Genomic DNA, 19,919 nt, shown 5'->3' on the forward strand with positions numbered 1-19,919 from the left:
AGCAGGTGCTCCAGCCAAGGTGCCAGTCGTGAGTGCAGCCATCTTGGATGTTCCCACCCCAGATGAGTTCCCAGCTGAATGCAACCACAGGAGGGCTGCAGCCTCATGGAGCACAATTGCCTGGCTCAGCCTAAGCAACCAACAAGGCAGTAAGAAGGAATTGGCTTAAACTACCAAGCTTTGTCATTATGCAGCAATAAATGAACTCAACTTAAGGTTTTGATGTCCCATTTAGTATTTCAAAACTTTCTTTAAGATATTTAAAAACAGTTCTAAAACAAGCCAACCCCATCACCTTCTTTCATAACTTAACAGCAAGAAACACATTCTGTTCAGATGACAGTGTGAGCAGGCTGGATGAGAAACGCTTCTACTAAACTATAGGTAAGACACAGAGAATTGTTTAAGAAAGAGCAAAATCATCTGGCAACAGCATAAGACACAAAATACAATCATACTCTAAACCCTGGAAAGACCTTTTTAAATCTACCAACTCAGTGCTAGGGGTTTCAGAATCTCATCTTTGAAGAAAGCATTTTCCCCCCTTCTGCTTGTCTTATTAAACAGAACACAGGTCAGGAGAAAGAAAGACTTCATGGAAACAGAAAACATAGTTGTTGAATTCCCGTCCGCCGATGAGAGGTGATTGTAACTGACTGGTGGTAAAAAGATTCAAGTTGATCACGACTCCCAGAAAAAAAGGGAAGCCGGTTAAGGAGGGGAAGGAGTGAGAGAAGAAATGGATACGGACATGAAAATAAAAGTCCCCTTGGTGTCACAGAAACCTGGAGCAGGGGATTAGATTCCCCATGAGGGTAGAAAAGGGGCTCAGGCAAATTGAATTTAAATCTCAGAGGGCAGAGTGGTTTCCACTAACCCTTGAAACACGTGTGCCTCAAAGAGGAGACGAGAAAAAAAACCACTCCAAAATGATTATGGCAAGCAGCTATGGTGGTGGGACGAGGGATGATTTTTCCCCCCTTTTAATTGTGCTTTGATGTGTCGGTGCCTTTTAGTTTTTAACTCGGTGTTATTTAGGAGCTCGAACATGTTAGTATCCTGGTTTTAAAAGAAATGCAGGTGGGTTGGCTGAATAATACCTTAACATTTTTAGAAAATGATTTTTTAAGACTAAGTAATTAGAAAAAAATAAAACACAAAAGTAAATATATTAGAAAACAAAAATATATCATTATTTATAAATCCAAGAGCAAATTTCTTAAAAAGGCATAGCAGTGATGACCTTTAACAAATATAATCAATAAAAAAGAAAATGCCTCCTAAAGACATTCTGAGTGTTAAAATGGACCTTAACAGCCACTGAAAAGTAACTCTGAAAATGTACAAACTAGGCAGACACAGTTGTCATATATTTGAAAATCCAGACCAGGTGTGATCAAGTGGCAAACTTGATCTGTAAGGGAGCTGATAATATATAGTTTTTAGGCTTTGTGGGCCATACAGGCTCTGTTGTGACCACTCAATTTCTACTGGCCTGTGGGAACCACTGAATTCAAGAATTAAATGTAAAAATCAGGAAAAGACAATGATGAGTTCATTAATAATTGTGGGAGAGAGCTTTCTGGAAGTATTTTCACACATAACCAGTGAGAGTGTACATCACAATAACTCGTCTGGGAAGCAATTTGCAAATGTATCAAGAACTTGAAACACGTTTATACATGTCGATACCTGTGCAGGAGGGAGCGCTTGCTGCCAGGCTGCTGCTGGGACCAGGGCTTTAGAGAAGGGCCTTCTGAGGCAGGGGCGCCTCCCAGGAGGCTGCTTCTGGAAAGACAGAGAAGTATAGGCTGCCATAGCGTCCGGGACAGAAAAGCAAGCCAGTCAGGATGAAGTCCGGTCTCCCCTGTTCTCTAGCGCCCTCCCCTGGCAGAAACGGGAAGCCAGCCGGCACAGGAGATGAGGTTTGCCAAGTTGGAGTCCCATTTTCAGAAAAAGAGAGCCCAGCAGAGAGCGGTGGCCTTGGGGCTGCCAGATAATCAATGAAAAACTGGCAACACCTGAAACCTCTTTATAAAATTTCCCTCAGGTGCACAAAATACGCTGGCTATTTCCAAAACCAGAGCCTTGATTCCAAAAATCTTCAAGAACAGAACTAAAAAACCAGCATCAGATGTTCCCTTTATTATTTTATTATTATTTCTAAGTCAGCTCTATGGCTTACGTGGGGCTTGAACTCACAAACCCGAGATCAAGAGTCGCATGCTCTACGGACTGAGCCAGCTGGGCATTCCCAGATGTTCTTTTCATCTTTTTAAACTTATTTTTATTTTTTCTAGATGTTCTTTTTAGAGTGATTTCTGTGTGTGTGTGTGTGTGTGTGTGTGTGTGTGTGTGTGCGTGTCTGGGTGGCTCAGTCGGTTGGGCATCTGCCTTCGGCTCAGGTCATGATCCCAGAACCCTGGGATCGAGTCCCTCATCGTCAGGCTCCCTGCTCAGTGGGGAGCCTGCTTCTCCTCCCCTCTCCTCCCTGCTCACTATCTCTGTCTGTCTCTCTTTCTCTCAAATAAATAAATAAAAATCTTTAGAGTGATTTCTGGGAGCATGCAGGAGTTTACTTCATTATTATTATCTTGTTACTCATCTTAATCATGATTTTGTGATCGTCCTGGTTTGGAAGTTTGAGGACAAAGATGTAGTTTTTCAATAGTTTTATTTCTCATTTTTCTTTTCTTTAAGATTTTCTTTCTTTCTTTCTTTCTTTTTATTTATTTATTTATTAGAGAGTGAGAGAGCACAAGCAGGGGGAGTGACAGAGGGAGAGGGAGAGGGAGAAGCAGTTTCCTTGCTGAGCAGGGAGCCCAATGCGGGGCTATCCTCATTTTTCTTTCTTTCTTTCTTTTTTTTTTTTTTTTAAGATTTTATTTATTTATTTGACAGAGAGAGACACAGCAAGAGAGGGAACACAAGCAGGGGAAGTGGGAGAGGGAGAAGCAGGCTTCCCGCGGAGCAGGGAGCCCGATGCGGGGCTCGATCCCAGGACCCTGGGATCATGACCTGAGCCGAAGGCAGACGCTTAACGACTGAGCCACCCAGGGGCCCTCTCCTCATTTTTCTATACAAAACGCACGATAGAGTATTACTTCTGCTAACCAGCAATTCTTATCGGCAGTTATAAAAATTTTAAACTAAGAGCAGCTGCATAACAGAGCACCTATAATGTAACCTGACATAAATCGAAAAACCTCAGGCAGCTCTCAGATATGGTTACACACTGAAAGCAATAGGGTGATGTTGACATCATCCTCTTATGATCAGCTGGTGTGGACTGAACCCAAAGGACAAAGGGCACACACAATTTGTTGAGAAGAACATTTATTATGAGGACGGGCTTCTTGTGTACTAATTCACTTTTGAAAGGGGATGTGTAAAATCTAAGAACATTCAGCTATTTACTGCTTAAACAAGAATGATTTTCTCTCGTTTACAGAGACAATATTTTTTGACCTACCTTGATGCTGCCATGGTATGTTTACCATCTCATGTCTTGGCATGTTAACATGCAGGTTTTTAGACTTGACCTCGTAACTGAGAAAACCCAAAAGAGAACCGGCTTGCCTTACTGAATAATGAAACTGGGACCCCTCAGAAATTGTCTAATATGGTGCATTTGCCCTACTCAATACAATATTTGAAATATTCCTTGGGTGACCAATCAACTCCTTTCCACAGTGTCATTAATAGTTGCCCTGGAAATCAATCAGTGAAAGAGCAGCAGGCCATCACCTCCTACCCTGCTTTTTACCACTGTGAAGTTATTTATTTCTAATTTCTATGAGACCACCAAATAATTCCCAATAGTGCATAAAAACACAGGGCACGGGGAGAGTGGGCAATGTGAGATGAGGTAACATGGAGAATGTTGCAGAGATTTCAAGTTTTCATCCAATTTTTCTTCTTTTTAGCTCCCAGTGTTATAAATCTGTCCCACAAGACAACGGCCCTGAAACTGAATACCCAGGAACGCTTATAAAGCCAGCTCCCTGTCCAACAGGGTAACTCTAGACTCCAGAAAATGTGAAAGAGCATGTGTCTGACCACCCAGCAATTCTGGATATATGACCTACAGAAAGACTGGCATTTGAATAAGGACCTATGTACAAGTGCTGTTCTTTACAGCACTATTAGTAGAAGGGGAACTTGGAATCAATCTGACTGTCCAACAATGGTAAAGAAATTAAAACAAGGTATTATTTCCACGTGGTAGTCTTATACAGCAGTTAATAAAATTAAACTAAATGTGTATATATGTAAAAACACAAACTGATGTAGTTATATATATATGCATGTTTCTATTACACATACATGTGCATGTGTAAATATGCATCTCTATATATGTCAGGAACATGATGAAGAGTACAAGAGCAAGAAATTCCATGTGCACAATATGAGCCCACACTACACCAGACTCAGGGTATTATCCCCCTGGAAGAAGGGCTGGGGATTGAGATCCAGGTAATGATAAAGGGAATTTTAGCCAAATACAAAATGTTTTCTTTCTTTTTAAAACAGTGGCTGGAAACAAATCTTACCAAATAACAATAGTTGTTAATTTTATGATAAAACATATTTTATATTCTCTTTAGTTTCTGCAAACTAAATTTCTTACAAAATAAAACCCATGTAGTATTAGCTACAAAATCCCAAAGGTATGTTGCTGTCTCTATCCATTTTCTTCCTTGTTACCTGAACAGTAGCAGGAGCAGGTACAAGTTCCCTTGGTTAGCTGATGGCTTCTGAACATACCAGAATTTCAGCAATTTCAGCTAAGGCAATGAAGTTTGAGCTGTTCCATAGACAAGATGCAAAACATAAACACCACAAAGACATATTGTGATGTTAGCTGTTGCCGTGTAACAAACAACCCCAAAACACAGTGGCTTAAAACAATAAGCCTTCATTATTAATCAACAATATAGGGGCGCCTGGGTGGCTCAGTCATTAAGCGTCTGCCTTCGGCTCACATCATGATCCCAGGGTCCTGGGATCAAGCCCCGCATAGGGCTCCCCACTCAGCGGGAAGCCTGCTTCTCCCTCTCCCACTCCCCTTGCTTGTGTTCGCTCTCTCGCTGTGTCTCTTTCTTCAAATAAATAAATAAAAATTAAAAAAAAAATTAATCTACAATATATGGGTCAACTGGGTGGTTCTAACCGAGGCTAAGTTTGGCAGATTGTGGCTCGCTTGTCTATGCATCTGTAGTGGGCTCGTAGGTAGGTGGGGGGTTGGCTGATCTGAAATGGTTTCATTCACATGTGGGACAGTTGGCTGGTAGGTGGTTGGGTGATGAGAATAACTAGGCGACATGTCTCTTATCATCCAGCAGGTTAGCCTGGGGTTGGTTCACATCTCAGCAAGGTTCCAAAGGAGAGAAGGGAAGTGAAGCACTTCTGCCCTATTTTCTTGGCTAAATCAAGTCCCAAAGCCAGACTAATGTGGGTTTCATACTAAGCAGAGCAGTTCCCTTGCTGTGATCTATTGATAGTCAGCCCTCAGCACAAGAAAAATAAAAGCCAGACCAAAATCAAGGGGAAGGAAAATGGATCCTAACTCTTGAGAAGAGAAACTAAAAATTCACATTTGAACTTGATGTAATGAGCACTGGGTGTTACATGCAACTGATGAATCACTAAATTCTACCCCTGAAACTAATAATATACTATATGTTAACTAAATTGAATTTAAATAAAAATACTTAAAAAAATACACATTCGATGGGGCGCCTGGGTGGCTCAGTTGGTTAAGCGACTGCCTTCGGCTCAGGTCATGATCCTGGAGTCCCGGGATGGAGTCCCACATCGGGCTCCCTGCTCGGCAGGGAGTCTGCTTCTCCCTGACCCTTCTCACTCTCATGCTCTGTCTCTCATTCTCTCTGTCTGAAATAAATAAATAAAATCTTTAAAAAAAAAAATACACATTCGAAAGATTAGGGATAGGGACATGGGTGTGTGTACGTGTGTGTGTGTGTGTGTAAAGATTTAGAAACATTTTTCAATCCATCTACACCATGGCTTCTTATGGACCACCCAATTAACAAAGGGTTTCGATGCTATGATTGGTTAATCTTTATGTGCTATAGAATATAAACGATAAGATGAACAATCACATATCAAAAGAAAATCTTACTAGGTTTCCCTCCATTTTTGGCTTTCAGACTTCATTTTATGTACTGCCCAAACACACTTAAATAGCCTTCCTCCTCTAACACTAATAGGTGTGTTTCTATACAGCTCACAAATCATCTCACCCAAAATCATTTTCTGGATAATAATAAACAATAGATGCTGATGACCTGAAATTGTCTCAGAAGTCACCTTTACAATAGTGAAGATTGAGCAGTAAATAGAATCAGCAGGCTGCTGTAATTTACCTTTGTGCCAAAGCAGATCTCCAAAATGACTTACTAAATTATTCCACTGAAAGTTGTAAATCTGAGTGAGAAAAGTACAGATCAATAGAAAAACACAGTTGAACACTTTACTACCTATGATTTTTCACGACCTTCTGGAAGAATAAAGTTTGATGTTGTAAAGAAATTCCAAAACATGAAAACTTGTAAACATGAACTGGCTATGGTTTGAATTATTCTTAATTCATGCTATTTTTGCTGTCACTAACTCCTTCTGTTTATTAACCTTTTTTTGCTTATATACTTATTCCTTATGCCCTGCCGTGCAGAATTTGGAAGTTAAGGAAGTTTGAAGATCTGTCAACTCCGTATTTGCTCATGAAGGAAATTGTATGAAGGCACAGCACTGTGTTTTCTGAACTTCAGGTGAAGTGTGAACTCAGTAGAAGTGGAGTGAGAAAAGGAACCCTGGCCTGCTTTGGCCAATGGTGCATTAAAGAAGCCATGTTGACGGGTGCCTGGGTGGCTCAGTCAGTTAAGCATCTGCCTTCAGCTCAGGTCATTATCCCAGGGTCCTGGGATCGAGCCCCATGTCTGGCTCCCTGCTTAGCAGGGAACATGCTTCTCCCTCTCTGCCCCGCTTGTGCTCTCTCTTGCTATCTCTGTCTCTCTCTCTCAAATAAATAAATAAAATCTTAAAAAAGAAGCCATGTTGAGGTGTTGGATCAAATAGCTTTTCAGTTCTCGGGGCGCCTGGGTGGCTCAGGCGTTAAGCGTCTGCCTTCGGCTGACGCTCAGGTCATGATCCCAGGTCCTGGGATCGAGCCCCGCATCAGGCTCCCTGCTCCGCGGGAAGCCTGCTTCTCCCTCTCACACTCCCCTTGCTTGTGTTCCCTCTTTCGCTGTGTCTCTCTCTGTCAAATAAATAAATAAACCTTAAAAAAAATAGCTTTTCAGTTCTCAAAAATGCATTTTCATGGTGTATTTTTCTTGAGTTGTAGGCATAACCAATCCCTGGATCTCCTTCACCTACTGTAAAATTCACCTTTTAAAAGCTTACAATTCAGTGGTTTTTAGTAAAATCACAGGGTGGCACATGATCAGTAATTCCAGAATATTCTACCACCCTAAGGAGACCTCAGACCTATTAGCAGCCAGTTCCAACTCCCTCCTCTCCTCATCCTCTAATGACCATTAATCTATTTTCTGTCCCTATGGTTTATCTATTCTGGACATTTCATAGAAATGGAATCATAGAACATATAGCCTCTTGTGTCTGGCTTCTCCTGGAGCCCTTTTGATGAGTGAAAGAACATAGAAACCTGATGTTCCCAACTCCTGGGGTGCCCTTGCTCTTGCCCCACCTGCCTGGAGGCCAGTCTCAGCCTGGCAACCCATCTCCACAAAAGGTCAAAAGTACAAATCCATTTTCTCAAGCATTAAGTGAATGGTCGCCATTTTGGCAGAGTTATCTTATAGAGCTGAAGGGGAGGCTTAGTGCGTATCACTCAGCAAAAGCATCCCAATCCTTGTCCATTTCTAAAGCAGACCTTTTGTTGCTTTTCTCTTCCTTTCTCCTCAGAAATCTCCACCCTCCCCTGAGTGCACAGCCGACTGTTCACCACCACATGAACACTTGCTCATTCACCCACTGATACTAATTGTAGTCCTTGGTGTGTGAGGACAGAGATAACATGTAGGCTTTCAATGCATGAGGCACATCGGCAACATGTATAATCTTGAGAGGATGGTCTGGGCTAGGGTCCCAATAGCTGCTCCAGAGAGCATCAATGTGCAGAGAGAGGAGCTGGCTAAGCACCTCATCCCAGGCCTTGTGGACATTCACAGGGGACTTACATTCTGCTCATCAATCAGAGGAAAAGCTAAAGCAAAGAAATGGGCATTTACAAATTCACTTTGAGTTTAGATGTATTCCAGGGAATAGAGAGGCAGAAAGCAGCATTATCTTTTTACTGGAACTAGGTAAAAACAACACAACTCAATAACTTAAATATGCACTAATGATTTGTCCCAGAGGAGCATCAGGAAGAATTTGGCACAAGAATAAGACAAACAGAATTAGAACAAAAGGGTGTCTCTCCAATTGCATTGCTTAAAAAAAGATTTAATTGGTTTATTGAGGAGTCTTATCTCATTTTGAAGTAAACACGATTTCCCCAAATTACTGCTTTTAATTTTAATCTGTTCAAACTCCCTTCCCCAATGGATATAGAGTCCCTTAAAATCTTGCCAGATTTTTCAACTAGCAAAAACTTAAACTTACCTAAACTGACATCCATGCATCAATTAACAGTAGAACTATCCCTTCTTTCTTGGACAACGGGAAGGTTAATTTTGGAAAATGTTGCCATTTATGATTACCTTATACTTTTTACAATTAAGAACTGGTTAAAATAACACAATTCCTTAATATAGAACTTAAGGAAGAATCAATCTTAAGTGCATTCCACACCAAGGATCATACCTTATTCATCCTTATCTTTCCAATACCTAGCAGTTTTTGCACCACAGTAGGTGGTTGTTAAAAAATGTTCAGATAAACTTACTGTTGACAAGCTAAATATTAAAGGGCAGAGGCCACTGAGTTATTAGAACAATGGAAAAACAGGGTAACTGTACTTCCTCAAATTACAGTTATTTAAGACAGACATTATTACAGAGTTAAAAAATCTAGTGACAGATGTCAACTCTCATAAATTGCTAAATAATTCTTTTAATTTTTTTAGAAGATTTTATTTATTTGACAGAGACAAAGCAAGAGCAGGAACACAAGCGGGGGGAGAGGGAGAGGGAGAAGCAGGCCTCCCGCCGAGCAGGGAGCCCGATGCGGGGCTCGATCCCAGGACCCTGGGATCATGACCGGAGCTGAAGGCAGTCGCTCAACAACTGAGTCACCCAGGTACCTCCCAAATTTTGTTTAAGTAGACTCCACACCCAACATGGGGCTTGAACTCATGACTCTTAAGAGTCGCATGCGCTATTGACTGAGCCAGCCAGGCACCTCAATAAGTTTTTCTTTTGCTTTTTTTGTGCACACTGTACTACAGAATGATTTTTTAAAAATTTTATTTATTTATTTGACAGAGAGAGACATAGCAAGAGGGAATACAGGCAGGGGGAGTAGGAGAGGGAGAAGCAGGCTTCCCGAGGAGCAGGGAGTCCGATGCAGGGCTCGATCCCAGGACCTGGAATCCTGACCTGAGTCGAAGGCAGACGCTTAACGACTGAGTCACCCAGGCACTACGGAATGATTTATAAATCTACTTTTGTTCAGACAGAAGTGGTTTTTTTGGTTCTCAAATGTTGTTTTCAAAGATAAATGTGACACTTAACTGCAAGGTTTGGCAGTGTAGGAAAATAACAATTTAAAAATTGACAAGAGGAAGATAACAGAATTTTTAGAAGAATGGTCTAGACATTTAAATCATATTTTTAACTGAGTATTTGAAAAATGATTAATGATATATAATAAAGGGATATTTTGAAGTTCTTTAAATCAACCTAAGCTGCAAATAATTAGCTTAAAGGAAGTTATGATTAGGAAATGCCTTGTCGGAAGAAAACTTTTCATTAGAAAATGAATGAATTGTAAACTCAAGGTATACAACTGTATAAATGTTCCCAGAGATGGTCTGTGTTCATTTCACTGGAGACGTTAAACAAGGAGATTCTTGTAAGGGAAATTTTTTTCTTTTTTCTTTTCCAGGCCATGAATAATTACTGATTAAACTTTTTCAGCAATTCAGAGCACACTGCAGGTGCACCAGATTTAATTAAAGAGGCACTGCATAAACCAAATGGAAATGAAACATAGTATCAACTCAGTGCTATTCCTGATTAGACACCCAAAACCTGAGTCTTACTTAGCTACTAACCACACTAAGATGATGTCTACTTTGATTTACAGGTTCTGAATCTCACTAGTCAGTATATGCAGAAGTCTCTTTGATGGAACCATTGAACCATTTTAGATTTTTAAAAAATCCCCTGTGGCCTTTGTCATTCATGACCAATGGCCTTTGGAAGTTAAGGTCAACTGAACTGAGCTACAAGAAAAGGCAGGTGCTATAGTCAAGGCTTGTACGGTACTGGGATCCCTTTAATTGAGTTACAACTTTCTTAAATGTCTAGGCCATTTTCATAAAAATTATTATGTTATCCTCCTCTTGTCATTTTTCAAGCTGTTATTTTCCTAAACTGCCAAACCTTGCAGTTAAGTATCACATTCATCACGTTAATGTTTTCCTTTTAAGCATCCTGGGGGAGAGGGGGGCACATGAGAGACTAAAACGAGGATTAGAAGGGTGACTGCAGAGACCATCAGCTGGCAATGGTGGACGAGGATAAATGTGTTGGCCCCAGACCACCTCAGAGGGCAGCAGCAAGATAGCAAAAAACTACGCTGACTCCCAGTAGCCACCTTCTTCTGGTCAAGCCACCAAGTGGGCCAAAATCAAAGAGGGACAGAAAACAAAAGGCCTTAGCAAAAAAAGGCACAAAAGTAAAACAAAATAAAACAAAAAGTTATGTCAAGAGATTACCTCACTGTTCCTTTGCAACAAAGAGGACAAGGCCAGAGTGAAAACTCCTGGTTCTTTGCAACAAGATGGGCAACACTTTATTTAGATCACCAAAAATAAGGTTTTACAGAAAGGGAACCATAACATTACACAACAAAGTATAGCTGTAAAATCTCAAACAAGAGAGGCAACACTTTATTTAGATTACCAAAAATAAGGTTTTGGAGAAAAGGAACTGTAACAAGCAAATGTGTGACTGCAAATTTTCTTTTGCCATCGATATCAATTCCCTCTAAAATATTTTGGGACTACTTTGTGATTTCCAAGCAAAACTAAAATTTGTTGGACAGACTCGTTGAGCCTCATCACAAGAATGAAAACAGTTTGGAAAACAATTTTGCTTAATGCTAACAAATAACTAAAAAACGTGGTTATTGCTAACGAATTAATTCCAACAGCTACTGAAACAGCCTGACCTACACATGCTCTCATTAACGCTTCACTGTGAACACAGCTGTTCTTTTCCTGCTGTCACAGATGACATGAACAGTGGCAAGGGTCTCATGCTGGAGGCTGGTCAGGCACCTAGGAAGTAAATCTTAACAGAAATAACTACAGTATGTAAGCAACTCAAACAAATGGGCCCACCTCTGCCAGAGCCCCCAGGGAGGTGGGTGTCATGTCAGCTCTGTAAAGAAGGTTCCCTATCTCCCTAGATCTTCATTGGGAACCTAGAGCACAGAGCTAGACAGAGAAGCTGTTCTTCTAGAACCATCAAAACTTCAATAAATCGCCCTGGGGTTCTTGGTGCTATAGTGCGCCTCACAGGCAGCAACATAGGCCGACTCTGGAAAGAAGTCATCATGATATTCTGCCAAAAACCTGGGAAAAGAAGAAAATGGCCCTGATGATCTTTACAGTGAGGACTCAACACAAGCAAGCAAAATTTTAACTTGCAACCATTCGAACATTTCACCTTTTTTTTGGTATTCCAAAGGAAAAAAAATTGAATATAACCTTGATTTCTAGGTATATCTGGCTTCTACATTAATTACCATTTCATTGGGATCCTTTCACTATCAAGTGTACAAAGAAAATAGAACCTAAACTCCACTAGGTGGCAGGCTTCATTATACAAACACTGGGGAAAAAAAAAAACTGGCTCTGACGAGTACTGCATTTTCCTGTTATAAAACCGATATTGGGGCGCCTGGGTAGTTCAGTTGGTTAAGCGTCTGCCTTCAGCTCAGGTCATGATTCCAGGGTCCTGGGATCAAGCCCTGCATCGGGCTCCCTGCTCTGGCGGAAAGCCTGCTTTTCCCTCTCCCTCTGCCTGCCATTCCCCCTGCTTGTGCTCTCTGTCAAATAAATAAAGTATTAAAAAAATAAAACTATAAAAAACTATAAACTCGGGGCACCTGGGTGGCTCAGTCAGTTAAGCGTTTGCCTTCGGTTCAGGTCATGATCCATACAGTCCTGTGTCGGGCTCCCTGCTCAGCGGGGAGCCTGCTTCTCCCTCTGCCCTTCCCCCTGCTCATGCTCACGCTCTCTCTCCAATAAATAAATAAAATCTTTTTTTTTTTTAAAAAGCTATAAACTCAACAAATGTCACTTGAGAAATTCCCAATACTTTCTACAGGCTAAGCTAAACCAAAATTGAATAGTATAAATAGTAAAGAGTATCTGGGTCCTAATTTGCCATTCCAAAAGGTGTTACAGTTCCAGCTTATAGTAGCAAAACTCATAAACAAGGCTGACTTATGTCTGATGATGGCACCATTATAATGAGGCCAGTCATTCAAAAGTTCACATTATGCAGATGCTATCTTGTATCTTAAGTGTCAAAGATTTCACCAGTGGGGCTTAAACATTCTCACATGGGCCGTATCAACCACAAAGCTAATTAGTTTCATGCTTGTTTCTCCAGCCTCTTTCCACCTGTCCAAATTCCTAAAAATGTAAGGATAAACCCAACACCTTCTTTAGTAAAAACGGAGTCAAATTCATTAGATAGTTAACTCTTTTTTCTTTGGACCGTGCCATTCTTAAGGTGATTATTGAGTCCACCGATTCTCTAGTTGACGTTTTGGATACATTTTCAAAACCAATTCCTATATTTGTAAATCTTTCTAAGTTAATTCTTTTTTTTTTTTTTTTTAAGATTTTAATTATTTATTTGAGAGAGAGAATGAGATAGAGAGAGAGCATGAGAAGGGGGAGGGTCAGAAGGAGAAGCAGACTCCCTGCTGAGCAGGGAGCCCGATGCGGGACTCGATCCCGGGACTCCAGGATCATGACCTGAGCCGAAGGCAGTCGCTTAACCAACTGAGCCACCCAGGCGCCCTCTAAGTTAATTCTTAAAACCCTAATTTCTATTTTGTATTGGGCATACCTCAAAATCAGCAGGCTTTCCTATGCTATAACTTGCAGCTATTCTTCATATTTTATTGGCATTATTTGATTTTGGCCTACACAGTCTTTATGCCAAATAGAATTGTGTGTTTTTGAGGGGGAGGTTGGAAGGGAAGAGTATATTTTTCATAATTGTTTCTAATAACATGTAATAAAGTCTCATTTCACTCACGGACGCTTTACTCAAAATGTCTACATAAAAATATCCTTTAAAAACTCCGAAAACCTATTTCTCTGCCTGGAATACTTTCCACACTGATGAATCCTACTTGTTTAATTCTTGCAGGTTGGAGCCTGAGAACAAGGAAGAGGTACCCCCTCACAGAAAAGAAATAAGATCAGGCAGATAGATGAGCTGGGTAAGGCAGTGTGATGAGCAGCCTTGAACACCAAGCAGAGGAACTGGTCAATAGACATCTGGGTGGGAGAGCGCTGGGCCACCGGCACAAGTGAGTCTGGGGCCCACAGCATGGTGCAAGGAGTAGGGGGCAGAGCCTCAGGGCAAATGATCCTAAGATATAATGACTGGCTCTGTCGGATGAAGAAAACAATACCTTTCTCTGAGTTTACAAACTGTCAGCATGTATTGGTCATTTATCTTAACTCTAAACACAAAAATTCAACCTGTAAATGCTAATATTTAGGTTAGTTTATGTATATGCAACAAAGAAAAGTCTAATATAAGGTACTTCTAAATAAAAAATTTAAACTAAATTATTATCAATCTCATCACTTCTACTGTAAAAAATTTTCTATTCACAGTTACCCAACTGGATTCTTCTAGTGACACAAAAAATTTTATCTCTACACAATAAATTACAGAAAAAAGAAACAGCCAAAACCCCCTGATGTGATGATTATAGTTAGAATCAATCATATTTAGCTAATACTGCGACTATTTAAAATACCACAGAACTAGTTTCCACATCTATTATGGAGGAGTTCAGGAAAGTCGTATATAAGGCAGCAGAGATAAGTTTTTACAAACAAATTTAAATACCTAAGAAAGAGATCAAAGTGCTTCAGTAAAGCCTTCAGATTCTTCTCAGAAAAGGACATCTTTCCAAGGATTTCTGGAAGTTTCACTGCATTAAAAATAAAACCGGAACCATTTACAATTGGCAGACTCTGGCAATGAGCAGGACACACTGAGGGTCCTATTTATCCTATTTAAACTGAAATTAACATCTACAGCATCAAAAAAACCCAAAAACTCTTATTGAACACAGTACAGTGGTACAAATGGTATAAACACAATTTTTATGAAATTTAAGATTCATTCAGTGCCTTTTTTTAAGAGGTCATTCTTCAATGATTTTTCTTAGACCCTCAAAATTACCACGAGATGTACATAAACTAACAAGGGTGTAAAAACCAAAGTGGAGGGGTGCCTGGCTAGCTCCGTCGGAAAAGCATGCGACTTTTGATCTCAGGGTCATAAGTTCAAGCCCCACACTGGGTGTAGAGATTACTAAAAAAAAAAAAAATAGATTAAAAAAAACCCCAAAGTGGAGGGGAAAGGGTGGGGGAAGGCAGAAGAAAGCAGGGACCAGGATTTCTTACCAAACAATCGTAGCAAGTGTTGTGCCCCATAAATGTAAGAGGGTGGAGGCGGCTGGTCACCTGGGGGGTAACTGTCGGGTACAAGTTTCCAGGAGAGGACCTAAGACATAATAACAAATCATTCAATTCATGCTTAACACTGTTATCAAGAGATCTCAAAATCTGGAATCCCAGCAGAAATACACATGCTTTGAGGTTCTCAACTCAAATTGAGTGTCACATTCTCACTCCCAAGCTTCCTGTCCTTCTAGCAACTTAGGAGTTGCTTCACAGCTGGGCCAGAAAATGGGAGTAAACAGTAACAACAAACCAATGTGGAATTTTGAAAGCCACCCCTCTAACTTCCCCATCAAGTTTTTTAAGGGCATGATCTTGGCATATAGGAGTATAATGCATTATGTTGAAAAGGATCAAGCTACAAAATAACAAAGTTCAATATGACTTGGAAAAAATACACAATATAATGTGTATAATTATTATGTAAATACACAGAACTACCAAGAAGTACATACCAAAATGTTAAATGTCCATTTCTTATTGGTGAAATTATGATTTAGGCAGTTTGGGAGGATAAAGGTATGCATTTTCCATATTGATTATTAGCATATATCTAATAGTTTCCTATAATTTTTTCAAAACATTTTTGCCTTTTAAATCACGTGAGAATCCACCTTCCTTGGCAACATGGAGATACTTCTCATCCCTTAAAAGTTATAACAATAAATTGCATGTAGAGGAAAAAATATGGCTCTCTGTCAAAATAAAAACAAGCTTATAGAAATAAAGTGTGGGGGCACCTAGGTGGCTCACTCAGTTAAGCGTCTGCCTTAGGCTCAGGTCATGATCCCAAGGTCCTGGGATTGAGCCCCGCGTCAAGCTCCCTGCTCAGCGGGAAGCCTGCCTCTCCCTCTCCCACTCCCCCCGCTTGTGTTCCCTCTCTCGCTGTTTCTCTGTCAAATAAATAAAATCTTAAAAAAATAAAATGTGTGTGTAGGGGGAAGGGAGACTAAAGTAAGATTAAGGAAATATTTGATTTCCCAATTCTCAACAGCTATTACCTATAAATTAGCTTAACTGTTTTGGTCATTTTGTACCTTTTCCTTTATAGGAAATCATACTATAATAGAGAATATATTAGTAAAAAGTAACCTAAACATGTTGTGAGTAATATTACCATTGTTTTAAGATTCCCTAATTTCCTGATATATTTGATTCACTTTGGAAACTAATCTGAACCATTGAATCAAGTGAAAATAGACTTCAACCTTGGTAACCGATTTCTTTTCCTTCTTTCTAAATTTCAGAACTGTGGGTGGATTTCAGGCTTTTGTTAAAGTCAGAGTTGTATTTAAAAGCTCTCTGATGAGCCTCCACAGAAATACTTCAGCAAATTATAAGACTATTTTACTGAGATGCTGCTTTGCCTTTTGGGATCAGTCAAGTTTAATCTGGAAATATAGTAGGGCCAAAGAAAATCCTCTGTAAGACAAGGCAGAAGGATGCCAAAACCACCCCAGAAAACCTGATGTACTCAATTTAACACAATGAAATTGTAGAAGCGAGTAAGTCTCACCATGGTTCTGTATGCCTCCATGCTGGAAGTCCCAGCTTCAGCCCTGGCCTCACCTACCCCACCCATCTGTGGTACAGATTACTGAAGGCAGGGATTTGGTTTCAGCATCTTTATTCCACGCCCAGCACCTCAGCCTGTGGTGCACACAACTGAAGCTTGGCAACTGTTTTGACAGTGATACTTGAAGTTAACATAGGAGAATCTGCAATAATTGGAACCATGACACACACAACGTTGCAAAAGCTGGTCATTTGGCTAGTTAGTAGGCCAGCCTACCTCACTTATTCAACTCTGCATTTCAATGCAGTATTATCACCTTCTCTTTACCAAAGATAAATTTCATGGGGGAAAACAGGTTTCTAGCAGAGGGATTCTCAACTGGGGTATATAGACAACCACCTGTGAATCATAATGTGTACATCCAGACCCTACCCTGATGCAGTAGGTCAGTGAACAGAGAGCCTCAGGTGATTTGGATGCAGAGCTTTTGTTAAAACACACAGAGACAGAGGCACTCACAAAGGTGGGAATTCCCTAAGGTCTCCTGTTTGGTTTGAGAGTCACTGTTGAGAGCCTGTCTTACTAGAAATCCAATTTTACTAGAGCTTGCAGCTGTGCAGCTGTATCTCTAACCACCAGATGGTGGCCTCGCACTGCCAACCTGAGTGGGAATGGCCTTGCCTGAATATTCATGTCCCTTTTAAAAGAAACGGGACTCCCCTTAATAACACCTGCAGGGCCTTGTCTGAAAAACAGGACCCTAGGGACTGCTGTAATAGGAATTTCCTAACTTTCCCTCATTGTCATTGTAAAACAAATTAAGTTTTCCAGCTTTTCTGTCGGGGTCAGCCAACTAAGGCCTTCTGCCAAATCCAGCCCAACCCCCTTGTGCTGAAAATGATTGTCATATTTTTAAATGGTTAATAAAATCACATGAATAAATATTTCATGACATGAAAATCATATGAAATTCAATTACTAGTGTGCATGAATAAATTTTGGGGGCATAGAGCCACACCCATTCATTTATGAGTAGCTCTCATGCCAACAGCAGAGTTGGATAATCTCGAAAGAGACTGTATAGTACACAACCCTGAAAATATTTGCAATCTGACCCTTTACAGAAAAAGTTTGCCAACTCTCACCATTAAATGTTCTCTCTCCCTAGTAAAGCTAGTTCCCCTATGCACAGAAACAGGGAAATCCTACCTCCTAGGTGAGATTCATAGAATATCCCAGTAGACCAAGATATCTCCTGAGCCTCCAAAACACTCACTACCTACACATCAATTAACTAGCCTTAAAAACAGAATTTTTTTTTAAAAACTTTATTTATCTGACAGAGAGAGAGCAAGCACAAACAGGAGGAGCGGCAGGCAGAGGGAGAGGGAGAAGCAGGCTCCCCGCTGAGCAGAGAGCCCCACTCTGGGCTCAATCCCAGGACCCTGGGACCATGACCCGAGCCGAAGGCAGACGCTTTACGACTGAGCCACGTAGGCACCCCAAAAACAAAATTTTTATTTTTATTTATTTTAAAAGATTTTATTTATTTATTTGACAGAAAGAGCACAAGCAGGGGGAGCAGCAGAGGGAGAGGGAGAAGCAGACTCCCCGCTGAGCAGGGAGCCCGATGTGGGGCTCCATCCCAGGACCCTGGGATCATGACCTGAGCTGAAGGCAGACGCTTAACTGAGCCACCCAGGCGCCCCCAAAACAGAATTTTTAAAATGAAAAGTTTCCCCACTTGTAAAATGGAAACCTGGTGGCAAGGTTGTTCTGGAAAATCTGAGGTGATTTAGGTCAAGTTCCTGGCACAATGCTGACATATAGCATGCCCTCAAAGGGATGGCTACTAGTACTACTATTAACAATGAATTTTATATTTTTAAATAGTTGGGAAAACCCAAAAGAAGAACCATATTTCATAACACGAAAATTATGATATTCAAATTTCAGTGTCCATAAATAAAGTTTTATTGGAACACAGTATGCCCATTCATTTACATAATGTCTATGGATGCTTTTGGAATTGGGTAGTCTTGAAGGAGACTGTTTGGCCCGCAAGGCTTAAAATATTTATTCTCTGGACCTCTGTAGAACAAGCGTGCATAAAATGCATAAAATGAAAATACTCATATATTTCAATACTTGTGCTTATTTAAAAGATGACCATAAGCACAGGGCTGGAATCCTAGCGACTTTCTCATTTTAGAAACCAAAACCAATGTTAAACATCACCATATGAAGCATTTTGTTAATATCCACAGCAAGAGCAACAGAGTGTTTCTAAGGAAACCGGATTTCCGCTCACAGGACTTAAGCACCATAGAAGGAAGGACTCACTGGGGATGAACAGCAACAGTAATGCTTTACCTCATTTATTTCATTAGTTCTTCTGCCTTCAAAGCCAGCAAACACTGTACTCCCTTCCTTGCTAGGGGTCAGAGGAACTGGTGAGGATGATCTGCTATGCACAGGTGTCTCTTCAAAAGGAAAAGATGTTAATTATTCACTTGTAAATCACAGAGCAACTGAATTAGACTGCCGGATGACTGTTACAGTAAAGAAATTATTAATCTTTAACAATCATATATGATACGTTCCTATCATAAAAAATAGTACCTGAATTATTTGGGGGAAAAAAACAGGAAACAAGTACTGATATATGCTACAACATGATGAACCTTGAAAACATTATGCTAAGTGAAAAAAGCCACAGACAAAAGGTCACTTACTGTGTAATTCGACTGACAGGAACTGATGCCTAGAAGAAGCAAAATCCATAGGGACAGGAAGTAACTAGTGGTTGCCTAGCAGGATAGATTAGGGCTGGGGGGAGGGAATGGGGAGCTACTGCTACCAGACCCACGAGACACAGCTAAACCAGCCAAGCATCCAACTGCAGAGCTGAAGGTGTGGTGACTCCTCTCTCCATGCCATAGGCAAAGTGCCTTGTGAGCCTTGGTTAGAGCCAAACTCCTCAGTGGATTTCCCACAGCTGAGTGGGTGAATCTGGGTGTGACTGTGCATTCATCCCCATTCCTCTCCTAGCCTCTCTTGTTAGCTGGACTCCCATCAGGAGAGCAGTTGACTTGGCACAGGCCATGCAGAGAGTGAATGGCTTTCCCACACCTGAGAATGGACCTACTTTTTTCCAGGTGCAGGAACAGCTTTGGCATGCTGGCGGACGTGTCCTGCTGCCGGCGCTTGGGCTGAGGCGAGGCGCTGCTCTCAGACAGCCTGTCACAGTTGGCAGAGTGCCGTGTCGACCGCCTCAGAGACTGCAAGGCTTCCGGTTCAGCTTTGCGCCTTTTGGGGGTGGCTGGCTCACCTGTGGTGGGCTGACTCTCCGTGGACTGTGGTGTGGATGGATTCAACAAAGGTGGGCTTGGAGAGAGCTCCTCTTGGTTCCTACGGAAGAAGAGGAGAGAGCATCTCTCACTCTCTCACATACTCTCTCTC

At 40.9% G+C, this 19,919-nt stretch overlaps 1 protein-coding gene across 2 annotated transcripts in view; it reads right to left on the reverse strand.

Annotated features, from left to right (window-relative positions):
* Positions 1-10,968: 10,968 nt before the first annotated feature.
* Positions 10,969-19,919, reverse strand: part of MSL3 (MSL complex subunit 3) — a 16,398-nt gene continuing 7,447 nt past the window's right edge. For both annotated transcript variants that reach the window (XM_044911973.1, XM_044911974.1), the window contains 5 exons: positions 19,606-19,868; positions 18,831-18,940; positions 14,885-14,984; positions 14,322-14,406; positions 10,969-11,791 (listed from right to left, as the gene is read on the reverse strand). In XM_044911973.1, the coding sequence (XP_044767908.1) occupies positions 11,692-11,791; positions 14,322-14,406; positions 14,885-14,984; positions 18,831-18,940; positions 19,606-19,868 (658 nt within the window). In that variant the 3' untranslated portion in view covers positions 10,969-11,691. The remainder of the gene's footprint in view (positions 11,792-14,321; positions 14,407-14,884; positions 14,985-18,830; positions 18,941-19,605; positions 19,869-19,919) is intronic.

Source organism: Neomonachus schauinslandi, chromosome X, assembly GCF_002201575.2.
Source record: "Neomonachus schauinslandi chromosome X, ASM220157v2, whole genome shotgun sequence".
Lineage (NCBI taxonomy): Eukaryota > Metazoa > Chordata > Mammalia > Carnivora > Phocidae > Neomonachus > Neomonachus schauinslandi.